General features: G+C 50.5%; 1 protein-coding gene across 1 annotated transcript in view; it reads right to left on the reverse strand.

The window, feature by feature from the left end:
* KDM3B (lysine demethylase 3B) overlaps nucleotides 1-13,629 on the reverse strand; it is a 1,181,011-nt gene that overhangs the window by 448,404 nt on the left and 718,978 nt on the right. Inside the window, exon 16 of the mRNA XM_078652703.1 lies at nucleotides 6,335-6,601. Coding sequence (XP_078508829.1) covers nucleotides 6,335-6,601 — 267 coding nt within the window. The remainder of the gene's footprint in view (nucleotides 1-6,334; nucleotides 6,602-13,629) is intronic.

Consider the following 13,629-nt stretch of genomic DNA (forward strand, 5'->3'; position numbering starts at 1 on the left):
GTAACGATATATCTGTAAGAGACATTAGTTAGTATTAGATTCCTTACCTTAGAATATCCCCAGGCGTCAGACTGGATCCGGAAATTTTTGCGTAGCAGTACCCTTGCGCGTCGGTAGGCGTCGTCTGCGGCTCCGCGTCCGTCGTCGGCGCCATGATGACGTCGTCGGAGTACTTAGACGCCGCCTCGGCGTGCTGACGTCAGTTCTTAGACACAGCTTTTCCGCGCCAGAAACGCAGCGCCATGTTAAAAACCAACACTGGTGCCATTGAAACTAGGGCCCTGAAGGGGACAACCCTAACCCTAGATATTGGTTCGCAGAACGGGGAGGATGGGTGGGTCGGTAAGGAATCTAATACTAACTAATGTCTCTTACAGATATATCGTTACACAAGTAGTAACTTGTGCATCTGAAAGAGACACGTTAGTAGTAGATTCCTTACCTTAGAATAGATACCCCAGCAATACCAACCCCGGTGGTGGGTCTGCGAACCAATAATCACACCAGAAAGTCCTGGAGGACGGAACGGCCAAAGAAGCCATCCCTCCGGACTTGGCTGTCCAGGCAGCAGTGTCTCGCAAACGTGTGCAGCGATGCCCACGTAGCTGCCTGACAGATGTCTTGTAAGGGCACACCTCTGCCCAGGGCAGTGGTGGTCGCCGTCGCTCGGGTAGAATGAGCCCGCAGTCCAACCGGGGGCTCCTTCCTAGCCAAGGAGTAGCAAGCCTGGATACACAGGATGATCCACCGGGAGATGGTCCTCTTGTGCACCGCTTTCCCCTTCTTAGCGCCCACGTAACCAACAAAGAGTTGGTCATCCACCCGGAACTGGCGTGTGCGATCCAAATAGAATGAGAGCGCACGTTTTGGGTCCAGACGGTGGAGCCGCTCTTCCTCTTTAGAGGGATGCGGTGGCGGGAAGAAGGTTGGCAAGGTGATAGACTGCCCGATGTGAAAGGCCATGACAACCTTGGGCAGGAAAGAAGGTTTGGTACGAAGCACCACTTTCTCCGGATGGACAGAAAGGAAAGGTGGAGTACAAGAAAGAGCCTGGAGCTCACTCACTCTCCTGGCAGAGGTGATGGCAACCAGGAAAGCAGTCTTCAACGTCAGAAGGCGAAGAGGACAGTTGCGAAGTGGCTCAAAGGCAGCGCACATCAGGAATGTTAAAACCAGGTTCAAGTCCCACTGAGGCATCACAAACGGAACAGGAGGAAACGTGTGAGTGATGCCCTTAAGAAATCTGTTAACAATAGGGGACTTGAACAAAGAAGGCTGATCAGGTAGCCTGAGAAAGGCTGAAAGGGCAGAAAGGTAGCCCTTGATAGTGCCCAGAGCAGAGCCCTGCTGGGCAAGAGAAAGAAGGAAGGGAAGAACCTCAGAAAGAGGGGCAGAAAGTGGATCCACAGCCTTTGCTGTGCACCATGCCACAAATCTGTTCCACCTGCAGGCGTATACCGACTTTGTGGAGGGACGCCTGGCTGCCAGAATGATGTTACAGACTTCAGGAGGCAAGTGAAATGGCCTCAACTGTCGCCGCTCAATCTCCAAGCATGGAGGTGGAGACTGGACAGGTTCGGGTGGAGGACCCTCCCCTGCTGCTGCGACAGAAGGTCCTCCTGAAGAGGCAGACGAACCGGGGGATCGACTGACATACTGAGTAGCTCTGGATACCAGTACCTTCGTGCCCAGTCCGGAGCCACAAGGATGACTTGGGCCCGGTCGCGCTTGATCTTCTTCAGCACTCTGGGCAGAAGTGGTATAGGCGGAAAGGCGTACAACAGACCGCAACTCCACTCGCGACGAAAAGCGTCTCCGAGCGAGTGCCGCCTTGGAAATTCTAACGCGCAGAACTGATGATGCGCGTTCTCTTCGGTAGCGAATAGATCTAACCAAGGCTCTCCCCATCGCTGAAAGAGGCCTTGCGCCACGTCCGAGTTCAGACGCCATTCGTGATCCATCATGCACCGACGGCTGAGCTCGTCCGCCCTGGCGTTCAGAGAACCTGCCAGGTGTTGAGCCACCAGGGTCACGCCCTGGCGTTCCAGCCATTGCCAAAGGCGAAGAGCCTCTTGACAAAGGATCCACGACCCCACCCCGCCTTGTTTGTTGCAGTACCACATGGCGGTGGTGTTGTCCGTGAACACCTGCACTACACTCCCCCGGACAGAGGGGAGGAATGCCTCCAGCGCTAGACGAATCGCCCTGAGCTCCAACAGGTTGATGTGGAGCCGGGTCTCCGCCGGAGACCAGAGGCCTCTGATCTACGCCTCTCCCATGTGGCCTCCCCAGCCCTGGAGGGACGCGTCCGTCACAACTAGTGCTCCGGTTGGGGAAGGGAGAGGGATCTGCCGCTGGCCCAATCGCGGTCCGTAAGCCACCACTGCAGCTGTCTCGCAGTGCCCTCCGAGATCAGGACGTGGTCGGATAGGTTGCCCTGATGCTGGGCCCACTGAAACTTCAGGTCCCACTGCAGAGCCAGCATCCGCCACCTGGCGTGATGCACCAGTAGGATGCAGGAGGCCATCAGCCCCAGAAGCCGCAGCGTCAACCTGACCGAAACCCGGGATAACGGCTGAAAGATGGGAATCAGAGCCTGAATATCGCGGCACCCGCTGTTCGGGCGGATAAACCCGAAACCTCGCCGAGTCCAGAACCGCTCTGATGAAGAGGAGCTTCTGAGAGGGACACAGGTGTGACTTCGCCACATTGATGGAGAACCCCAGCTGGTGCAGGAGGTCTGCCGTCATCTGGAGGTTGTGGACGACTGTCTGGGGCGAGCCCGCCTTCAACAACCAGTCGTCGAGGTAGGGGAAGACTGAAACCCCTAACCTGCGCAGATGAGCTGCGACCACCGCCATCACTTTCGTGAACACCCGTGGGGCGCTGGTAAGGCCGAAGGGGAGCACGGTAAACTGAAAGTGCTCGTGGCCCACCATGAACCGCAGGTAGCGCCGGTGGGCAGGCAGGACGGGGATATGAAAATAAGCGTCCTGCAAGTCCAACGCTACCATCCAGTCTCCTGGGTCCAGGGCAGCCAGGACCTGAGCCAGTGTCAGCATCTTGAACTTCTCCTTCCGGAGGAAACCGTTGACGTTCCGTAGGTCCAAGATAGGGCGTAGGCCCCCTTTGCCCTTCTTGGGTACCAGAAAGTAGTGGGAGTAGCAACCACACCCTACTTCTGGCCCAGGAATGCGCTCGATGGCCCCCTTGGCCAAGAGGGCCGTAACTTCCTCCCGCAGAAGTTGCAAGTGAGCCCCCGATACACGGTGGTTCTGCGGTGGCATGGCTGGAGGAGTCGCCTCGAAGGGGAGGGAGTAGCCCCTTCGGACGATTTGCAGCACCCACCTGTCCGACGTGAGTGCGCCAGTGAAGGTGGTGATGGCGAACCCTGCCTCCCACTGGCGTCACATGGGCATGAAAGCACGGACTAGGAGGGTTTAGAGGCGGATGCTGCGGGGGAAGGTGTGGACTGACCTCGCCGCTGCCCCCGACCACCAGGACGGCGGTTCCCACGGCCGCCACCGCGTTGGGTATTGCCCTGCGGTGCGTGGCTGGCGGCACGTGTGGGCGCACCCCTTCCGTGGCCACGAAAGGAGTGATAGGCAGACGATTGCTGGCGCTGGCCCGATAGGCCTAAGGACTTGGCCGTAGCCCTGGAGTCCTTAAAACGCTCAAGCGCATGGTCTGCCTTGTCGCCAAAGATGCGACGGCCATCGAACGGCATGTCCATGAGCGTGCTCTGGACATCTGCCGAGAAGTTGGCGGACCTCAGCCAGGCGTGGCGTCTGACCGCCACCGTCGTCGCCATCGCTCTACCCAGCGAGTCAGTGGTATCCAGCCCACACCGGATGGAATATTTGGTTGCATCCCGGCCCTCCACAAGGGCTTGGCCGAGTTTGGCCCGTACCTCCAACGGACACTCTGGCAGCACTTCCGCGACCTTATCCCACACAGAGTGGGTGTAACGTCCCAAGAGGCAGGCGGTGTTAGAAGACCGCAGGCCGAGGCTAATAGAGGAGAAGATCTTCTTCCCATACTGGTCATACCTCTTGGATTCCCGGTCCGGGGGTGCGGACGGGAATGCGGTCTGGGAATCGGAGGCCTGGATGACCAGGCTCTCGGGGGTAGGGTGGGAGGACAGAAAACATGGGTCGCCCGGGGCCGGGCGGTGGCGTCTGGCCACGTTCCTATCTACGGGCGAACCCGTAGCGGGCTTGGACCAAGTGCCCAGCAGAACGTCGGTCAAGGCCTCATTAAAAGGCAGCAGAGGCTCGGCCGAGCTTGACTGCAGTTTAAGGACCTCAGTGAGGAGGTTAGTCCTCACGGCCGCGACGGGGAGCTCAAGGCCCAAGGCCTTGGCAGCCCTCATCAGCACCACACCATATGTTGCCCCCTCCTCCGAAGCCACGGTAGGAGGGGAGACAAACCCAGTGTCTGGAGAGGTGTCCAGGCCACTGGCCTCCCAAAGGTCTTCTGTCCAGTCCTCACGAGACTGACACTCCCTGGTCAGAGGGTCCTCAGACCCCTCCCAGTCCTCTCCTTCACCCATCTCCTGAAATTCAGGGTCCTCAACCAATGGGGCCTGTTCATAAAAGTGAAAATCACCCAACGGCGTCTGGAGCGGCGCCCAACGGGGCCGTCCCGACGGCCGAACAGGAACGGAAGGAGGACCGGGGTCGGCGCCGCCCGGGGTCGGCGCCGCCCGAGGACGGCACCGGAGGCGACACCTGAGGGTCCGACGCCGGGGAGGTCGTCAGATCCACCGGTGACGAACCAGATCCCGAAGGAGGACCAGCGGCGTCCTGCGGCGCCGAGCCCGAAGGCGCCGGCGGCGTCAGAACAACTGGACCCCTCGGCGCCGGGCCCGAAGGCGCCGGCGGCGTCGGGATAACAGGGACCTGCGGCGCCGGGCCTGAAGGCATCGTCGGCGTCGGGGCCAAAGCACCCGATGGCGTCGGGGCCGGAGCCGCCAACCCGCTAGGGCTCCCAGACGGGTCCGCTGGGCCCGGAGGCGCCGCGGAGCCCGTCGGAGGAGAGTTTCCTCATGGCCATGAGGAAGCGCTCGACCTCCGGCGACGCGTTGAGCCCAGGGACCGTAGGGTATGGGGCTGGACGCGGCGCCCGCGACCCCGACGGAGCCGCGTGGGCGGTGTCACCCGAACCCCCGGCCGCATCGCGCGAGCGTCGGGGGGAGTCCGAGGAGCGATGACGCCGCTTGGACTTCTTGTGCCTCTTACCTGACGACGACTTCGACCCGGAGGAGTGCGGCCTACTCTCGGAGCTGTGGTGGCTCCGGGCCCGCGACCTGTCCCTCGACCTCCCATGGGATCGGGACCTCTCACGGCGCGGGGCCGACTGCCGGAGTTCGAGGCGCCTACGGGACCGCTCCCGCCTGGCTTTCGAAGAGAGGGCCCGGCAGTCGGAGCAGGCCTGGTCGTCGTGGTCGACGCCCAAACACGACAAACAGACGCGGTGAGGATCCGTGGCCGACATCAGCCGGTCGCAATCGTCACAAGGTTTGAAGCTGGGCATCCCTATCGGCACCTTTTCGGAGTCGAGAGACTTCGAAATAGTAATCAAAAAGGATCAAAAAAGTTTAGTCAAAATTGACTAGGGTTACTGCTTTTTCCAGATCTGCGCTTGCTGGCGCGGAAAAAAGAAGAACTGACGTCAGCACGCGGAGGCGGCGTCTAAGTACTCCGACGACGTCATCACGGCGCCCACGACGCCGACGACGGACGCGGAGCCGCAGACGACGCCTACCGACGCGCAAGGGTACTGCTATGCAAAAATTTCCGGATCCAGTCTGACGCCTGGGGATATTCTAAGGTAAGGAATCTAATACTAACGTGTCTCTTTCAGATAGGTTGTTATTAAGAAATACTCCTTCAACTTTTCCTTGGTGTAATAGAAGTTCTTCCGCACAGTGGCGTATAGCAAAAAGTGCTGCATTAGAGCGATAATGGAAGAGAAAGTAGGAGGTAGAGGCAGAGCAAGACAGGGTAGGTTTATAACATGTTACAAGAAACTAAAAAGCAGCAGAAAAGGACCCCTATGATGAAAAACAAGCTCTAAAGATAAATAGCTACAGGTCAGCTCCCCCACCTTCTAGTACTCCCCTGTGGTATTGACAGTGCATTTCTAGATCTACGTAAACAGACAAAGATATTGTTAAATGGAAGATAAAAAATGAAATGCGGTAGGGATACTGGTCTACTCATCTGTAGGAAATATTAATCTGGGTAGTATCACATGCTTGAAAACGATATTGTTGACTTCAAGCTCTGATAAATATGTAGCACATTTAGTCACTGCCCCCTATGTACTATACCTGGCCCTGTTTCCAACATTCTCTGAATATTTTCCAGTTGTTTTTGTTGCTGGGGTCGTGCAGACATAGAAGTCTTCCTTCGCACAACCAAGAATGCGAAGTGTGCGGGTCTAGCACATTCAGCCCCATCACCATCTCCTTTGTATCCTTCTGGGGCTCAACAGGGTTGCTGCCTCGTTTAGCAGCATCAGACGTTTTTTTGTTTTCCACCACTGAGGCAATTATATGATCCAGAAAGTTGGGCAAACTGGCCTTGCCTTTGGCACCCTACCAACAAAAAAAAAGAAGAATTAAAAGAAAGCACGTTACCAGTCAAAATCTTTAAGAAACTCTGCTAGTTGAAAGCCAGTGTTAAATGAAGCTACACACCCCACAGTAATAACTTACAGACTACCTAGTCTCCTGCCTGTTGTGCCATTTACACAACTTTCTCAAAGTAAATTAAAACTTATCTAGGAGCATGCACAACATGAAAGCGAGGATGTAAAGAGGAATCCAGTGATAGCTTTACAGTGACTAATAAGGACTCCACCCTTGTCGACAAATAAAAAAAATTCTGAAACAGTTCTGAAAACATACTGGACCTATCAATTATAGGAATAATTGTCAATCTAGAAGGACATTCATGAAGAATAAGAGGGCTGGCATGCTAAATCTGGGATTAATGACCTCAACACAGTGAGCTTGTAGGTTAAAAGCCATCCCATAAGGCTGCAAAAACAAAATGTCTGAAGAACCAATCCCTTGCAACCATGGGTACATATTTTTTTTGCAACATTATTCATTCAACTATTGGTTCGATCTGTAAACAGTTACTACATATCCTCATTTTCCGCTCTAGTAGTCAACCAGATATGTAGAGTAGTCAAACCCAGTGATGTCGAACAGGAGCCCACAATGCCCCAAATTAGAAGTCACCATCTTCAGATATTTTTTTTTTAACCTGTTGTGTGGACTTGAATCTTATATTGTTTAGTTGTGTTAGTTTTAAGTGTTCATCTTTTGGCTCACCCCCTAACACTTTCACCTGGGGAGGTAGGTGGGTGCTATTTGCATTCAGAAAAGCGACATAACAATCGTTTAAGGTAATTAACATTATCCTGTAGCTGAAGCTCTTCTTGATTCAAGTGCTGTACATGGACTAAATAGCAGTATTAATATGTGGAAGGTGCGAGCTCAGTGTGGGTGGGTTGCAAAAAGGTATTGAACAACCTTCTGATCGAATTGCGCCACCCAGTTTGTGTATATACATACATATATATATACATACATATATACATACATACATATATACATACATATATACATACATACATATATATACACATACATACATACATACATATATACATATATATATACACATACATACATACATATATACATACATACATATATATACATACATACATATACATACATACATACATACATACATATATATCCGCTTTTCTCTCCCTATTGAAAGGAGTTTGTGAGACGCACACGGTATCCAGATTTGGCAGACAGACTTTTATTGCAGTATGAGGCACCTGGCGCGTTTCGTTTGGGCTGCAAACTTCTTCAGAGGTGACGCCTCAATCATGCAAATGTTCGTGAGTGGGTTCAGCTAATTGTTCTCACTTTTATGCCCCGCCTATATATATCTTATTTCTCTCTGGTAACATCAGCTTGGAACTGGGAAGTTTCCCAGCATTTCTCCCCTGCACCAAAAAGTGGAACTGTGCAGCTCTGCACGAGCTCCGTATCACCCAGGAGTGACAGAACGGAACTGAATAGAAGCACCACCCTTGTGTGCCAACGTTAGATTATATTTTCCCTATCCACCAGATAAAAAGTTACTGATGGTAAGTAACTTGCTTTTCTGAAGAATACTTCTAGTCACAAATCTCCCACCTTAGAATAGGTACTAAACCAGTTGCTCCCAAAGGTGGAGGGTGTGGAGTGGACGCCAACTAAGAAGTCCTGCAGAACCTAACGGCATATTGTCCTTCCCTCCGGACTAAGCTATCAGGGCAGGACTACTTCATAAACATATGCAACGGACCCCATGTCACAGTCTGGCAGATCAAGCACAGGCACCCCTCGTGCCAACATAGTTTTTGCAGCCTTGGCTTGGTAGAGTAGGCCCTCAGGTCTTTTGTTTTGGGGGGGGGGGGGGGGGGCTGCTTCTCAGCCAGTGTGTGGTAGATCTTGATGCAAAGGACTATCCACCTAGACAACATACTCTTCTGCTCGACCATCTCTACCTTTGCTGCAAAGAAACCCACAAAAAGCTGATCCTTCACTCAATACTTGGTACGGTCTATGCAGAAGATTAAAGGCCTAAACGAAAAGTAGCCATTGCTTTTGTGAGAAAGTGGCTCTATATATACTGGACCAGAATAAGGTACATTGTGTATCGAGTCCACAAACCCCAGAGGTATAACAGAGGTTAAAGCCAGGTGTGAACTTACTCTCTAAAGTGGTAGCTTGGTCGAGCAGTAAGGCAGTACCAGAGGACAGTGTAAACCATGTGTTGTAACACACTCAGTCAGCAAAAGGTTTTACACACTCAACGACTGAATTCCAGGCCAATTGTTTTTATATCAAAAGATATGGAAAATGCTACTTACCAGTATGCATCTGTTCTTGGCATGTAGAGCTGCAGAGTTGTACACTATGCATTAGATCGCCACCTGGTGTTGGGCTCAGATGATTGCAGATTGTCTTTTTGGAAGAAGTCTTTGTAGTCACGAGATAGGTGACTCCTTCCTTGGACAATAAGGACAGCTTGGCCTACAGCAGCTTGCTGCTTGGCTTGCACATCAACACAATAGTGTTTGGTGAATGTGTGTGGAGTAGACCATGTTGCTGCCTTGCATATGTCCTCTAGGGGTATGTTTCCTAAGAAAGCCATTGAGGCTCCTAGTTTGCGAGTAGAGTGCGCTCTAGGAGGAACTGTTAATGTACGTTTAGCTTTAATATAGCTTATTTGTATACACTTTACAATCCACCTTGAAATCCCTCCCTTTGAGATGGGGTTGCCTTTGTGTGGAGGAGAGAAAGATACAAAAGTTATTTTGTCTTTCGAAAGGATTTAGTTCTATCTATATAGTATAAGAGAGCCCTCTTAACATCTAATGTGTGTAAAGCCCTTTCCGCTACAGAGTCTGGGTTTTGGAAAAACACAGGTAACTACGGATTTATTTAGGGGAAAAGGAGTGATAACCTTTGAAAGATATTTTGGATTAGATCTAAGAACCACTTTGTTAGGATGTATTTGAAAAAATGGATCTTGTGTAGTGAAAGCTTGTATCTCACTTACTCTTCTGAGAGAAGTAATGGCAACAAGGAAAGCTGTTTTCCATTTTAGGAATTGCAGTTCACATTTATGTAGCGGCTCGAAATGGGGCCCCATGAGTCTTGTAAGGACAAGATTGAGGTTCCACACAGGAGAAGGTGGCAATCTGGGTGGGATTATTTTTTCTAATCCTTCCATGAATGCTTTGATTGCAGGTACTCTGAAGAGAGACAGATGTTGCCTATTTTGTAAATAGGCTGCAATTGCTGCAAGGTGCAGGTGTATGGAAGAATATGCAAAATTAGACCTTTGTAAATGTAAAAGGTAGCAAATTATATTTTGGATGGAAGCATCCAGGGGAACAATTTGATTATTGTTGCAATACATGGCAAATCTTTTCCATTTAGCGGCATAACACGCTCTGGTAGTGGGTCTCCTAGCCTCTTTAATGATGTTCATACAGTCTGGTGGTAGGTTTAGATAACAAAACTCCAAGACTTCAGGAGCCAGATCGCCAAATTCAGTTGGTTGGGGACTGGGTGTCTTATTTCTCCACGGTTCTGTGTTAACAGGGAGGGTGTGAGCCGTAGCTTTTGATGTGGTACTAGAGAGAGATCTAGTAGTGTGGTGAACCACGGTTGGCGTGCCCATGTGGGAACTACTAGGATCAGTGTGAGACTGTTGTTTGAGCTTGCGCACTACTAATGGAATGAGTGGTAGAGGCGGAAAAGCGTACGCAAATCAGCCTGACCAGTTCGTTCATATCGCATTGCCTTCGGACAGTGGGTGTGGAAACCTGGCGGCGAAGGCTGGGCATTTTGCGTTTTGGTGTGTGGCAAAATGATCTATGTGTGGGTGCCCCCACCTTTGGAAGAATGGCTGAAGAACTTGTAGATGTAGTTCCCATTCGTGAATCTGTTGTGACTGCCGACTTAACAGATCTGCTATCAGATTGTGAACTCCTGGAAGGTGTTCCGCTAACAGATAAATGTTTTGAGGAATGGCCCATCTCTAAATGTTCTGTGCAAGTTGGGACAATTGCAGAGAGTGTGTCCCCCCCTGTTTTTGTATATAGTACATGGCTGTCATATTGTCCGGCCGGATTAGGACAGCTTTGTTTTGTACTTGAAGTTGAAAAGTCTTCAGTGCTAAGAATATTGCTAGCAGCTCTAGATGGTTGATATGGAGCAGTTTTTGTTGATTGGTCCATAGGCCCCGAGTTGTGTGATGTAATGGATGGACTCCCCACCCTGTGAGGGATGCGTCTGTTGTGAGCACTACTTGTGGAATAGGCTCGAGGAACGGCCGCCCCTTTGTCAAGTTTTTGGTGTTCCACAACTGCAGAGAGCGATGCGTGCGGCTGTCTACCAACACCAGGTCTGTTAGTTGACCTTGAGCTTGGTTCCACTGTTGTGCTAGGCATTCTTGTAATGGGCGCATTTGCAATTGTGCGTGTGGTACTATGAAGATGCAAGATGCCATCATGCCTATTAGTCTCATAAACACCCTGGCTTGCAGAGATTGTTGGTGTTGAAAAGCTGTGACTAAGGCTTGAATGCTCTGTATCTTTGCTGGACTGGGATACGCTAGAGCTGTAGACGTGTTTATTGTAGCCCCTAGATACTGATGCACATGCGAAGGCTGCAGGTGCGACTTGGTGTAGTTTATTGTAAACCCTAAGTCGTGCAATGTTTGAATTGTCTGATGTGTGTGTTGAACACACTGATTGAATGGCTTGGCTTTTATGAGCCAGTCGTCCAGATAAGGGAAGATATGTATTTGTTGTCTTCTGAGATGTGCTGCTACCACTGCTAGGCATTTTGTGAATACTCTTGGTGCGGTTGTCACTCCGAATGGGAGGACTTTGAACTGGTAGTGTTGTCCTTCCAGTATAAACCTTAGATACTTTCTGTGGGCAGGATGTCTGGAGATATGGAAGTAGGCGTCCTTTAGATCTAGTGTTGTAAGGAAGCCGCCTTGTTGCAGCAGTGGAAGCGCTTGTTGTACAGTGATCATATGAAAATGATCTGATTGTATGTAATGGTTGAGGGGCCTGAGGTCGAGAATTGGCCTTAGTGTTCCGTCCTTTTTGGGAATTAGAAAGTACAGCGAGTAAACCCCTGTTCCTTGTTCATTTAAAGGAACTATCTGAATAGCATCTTTTTGTAGAAGTGATAGAACCTCCTGTTGAAGCAGAGTCAGATGGTCTGTAGACGTTGGACGCTGCCTGGGAGGTATGTGTGGAGGGGTTGCTCTAAGTTCCAGGCAATAGCCATGTTGGATAGTTTGTCTTACCCACTTGTCTGTTGTAATGGAGTTCCAAACAGGTAGGAACTGTGTTAATCTGCCCCCTACAGGAGTGGAATGCTGTGGGGGGAGAAGAGGGAAGTCACTGTTTTGTGGTGGAAGAGGATCGGTTGTTATTGTTACCACAACCTCTTCCTTTGTTATTATTGCCTCTGTATCCTCCTCCAAAGTATCCCTTGTTAGAGGATGTTTGGGATTTGAAAGATGTTGTAGTGTCTGCTCCAGTTTGTTTGGAGCCTTCTCTGTAGGAGGAGCGATGAAAGGAGCTTCTAGCTGGTGTGGACTGTAAAGCCCCCATAGACTTTGCGGTGTCCGTATCTTTCTTCATTTTTTCCAGCGTAGTGTCTACTTCTGGGCCAAATAACTGGTTCTGTTAAATGGTTGGTTTAAAATGGTGGTTTGCACTTCTTGTTTAAACCCTGAAATGCGTAACCACGCATGTCTCCTGAGTATGACACTGGTGTTTACAGCTCTATATGCTCTGTCTAGCGCGCATTTTATTGAGGCATTGGATATTAACTTGCCTCCCTGTATAAGGTCATTTGCTTGATCTTTGTACTGATCTGGTAGGTGCTCAAGTAGTTTTTCTAATTGGTCATAATGAGCACTATCGTAACGAGAGAGGAGGGCTTGTGTATTTGCTATACGCCAGAAGTTTGTAGCTTGTGCAGCTATTCTCTAATCTGACGTGTCAATTACTTTCGATTTTTTGTCAAGTGGGGGTGCTTCGCCAGAAGTTTGAGAGTTTGCCCTCTTCCTAGCATTGGCCACAACTAATGAGTCTAGTGGCAGATGTCCTTTAATGTAGACGGGATCTGTGGGTGCTGGTCTATATTTCTTCTCGATTCTAGGGTTTAATATTCTAGAACGTACAGGGTCTTTAAATACCTCTGGAGCGTGTTTTATAACCCCCTTGATCATGGGAGGAATTTGATCAGACCGCTGAGACTGCTCAAAGGTATCTAGTTGAAAATCATCTTGTATGCTATCGGAATGCATCTGTTCAACAGCTGACCAAAACCAATGGTATCTCCTGGAGGGGAAGGCTTTGATGGGTATGACTGAGGTTCAGGGATGTCAGGCACATTTTGTGGGTTTGTAAAATCCCATACACCATCATCTACCTGGTATGAATCAGGGTCTTGCATGTCATTCCCCCCCCCCCCAGCCAAATTGTATTCATCATCATTCTGCTGTGGGGAATGTGATAATGGAGAATGCACAGAAGAGATTTGAGGTGATATGCGAGGAGGAACAGGAGAAGAAGGAAAGAAAGGTGTAGGAGAGGAAGGGTGCATAGGAGATGTTGCACAGTCCTTTTTGGCAGGTACCACATGTGTGGGTGGTGCATCTGCTGGTCTCTTCTTGTGCGGTGTAGCACCTACAGAACCTGTTTTGGGGTCTATGTACATCTTCTTTTGTCGAGGATCTGGTCTAAACAGTTCTTCCTGCTCTACAACCTTCTTAGGCATCGAGTTTTTCAGTTCCTGAGGAGGTTGACGTGTGTCTTTAGCCTTGGGAGGTGGTATAACGTCCTGTGGCATATTTTTTGGTGCCGAAGGTGTTGTTTTCGGCTTTGTAGGCATGTTCGAGGATTTGGGCACCTCGGAATCAGGCTTTGAGTTCTTCGGCGTCGAAGGTGTAGAAGTAGACTGCTTCAGAGCCGGTGCTGCTTTCGGTTTCAGTGCCGGTACTGGTTTAGGCT

Source organism: Lissotriton helveticus, chromosome 7 (genome assembly GCF_964261635.1).
Source record: "Lissotriton helveticus chromosome 7, aLisHel1.1, whole genome shotgun sequence".
NCBI lineage: Eukaryota > Metazoa > Chordata > Amphibia > Caudata > Salamandridae > Lissotriton > Lissotriton helveticus.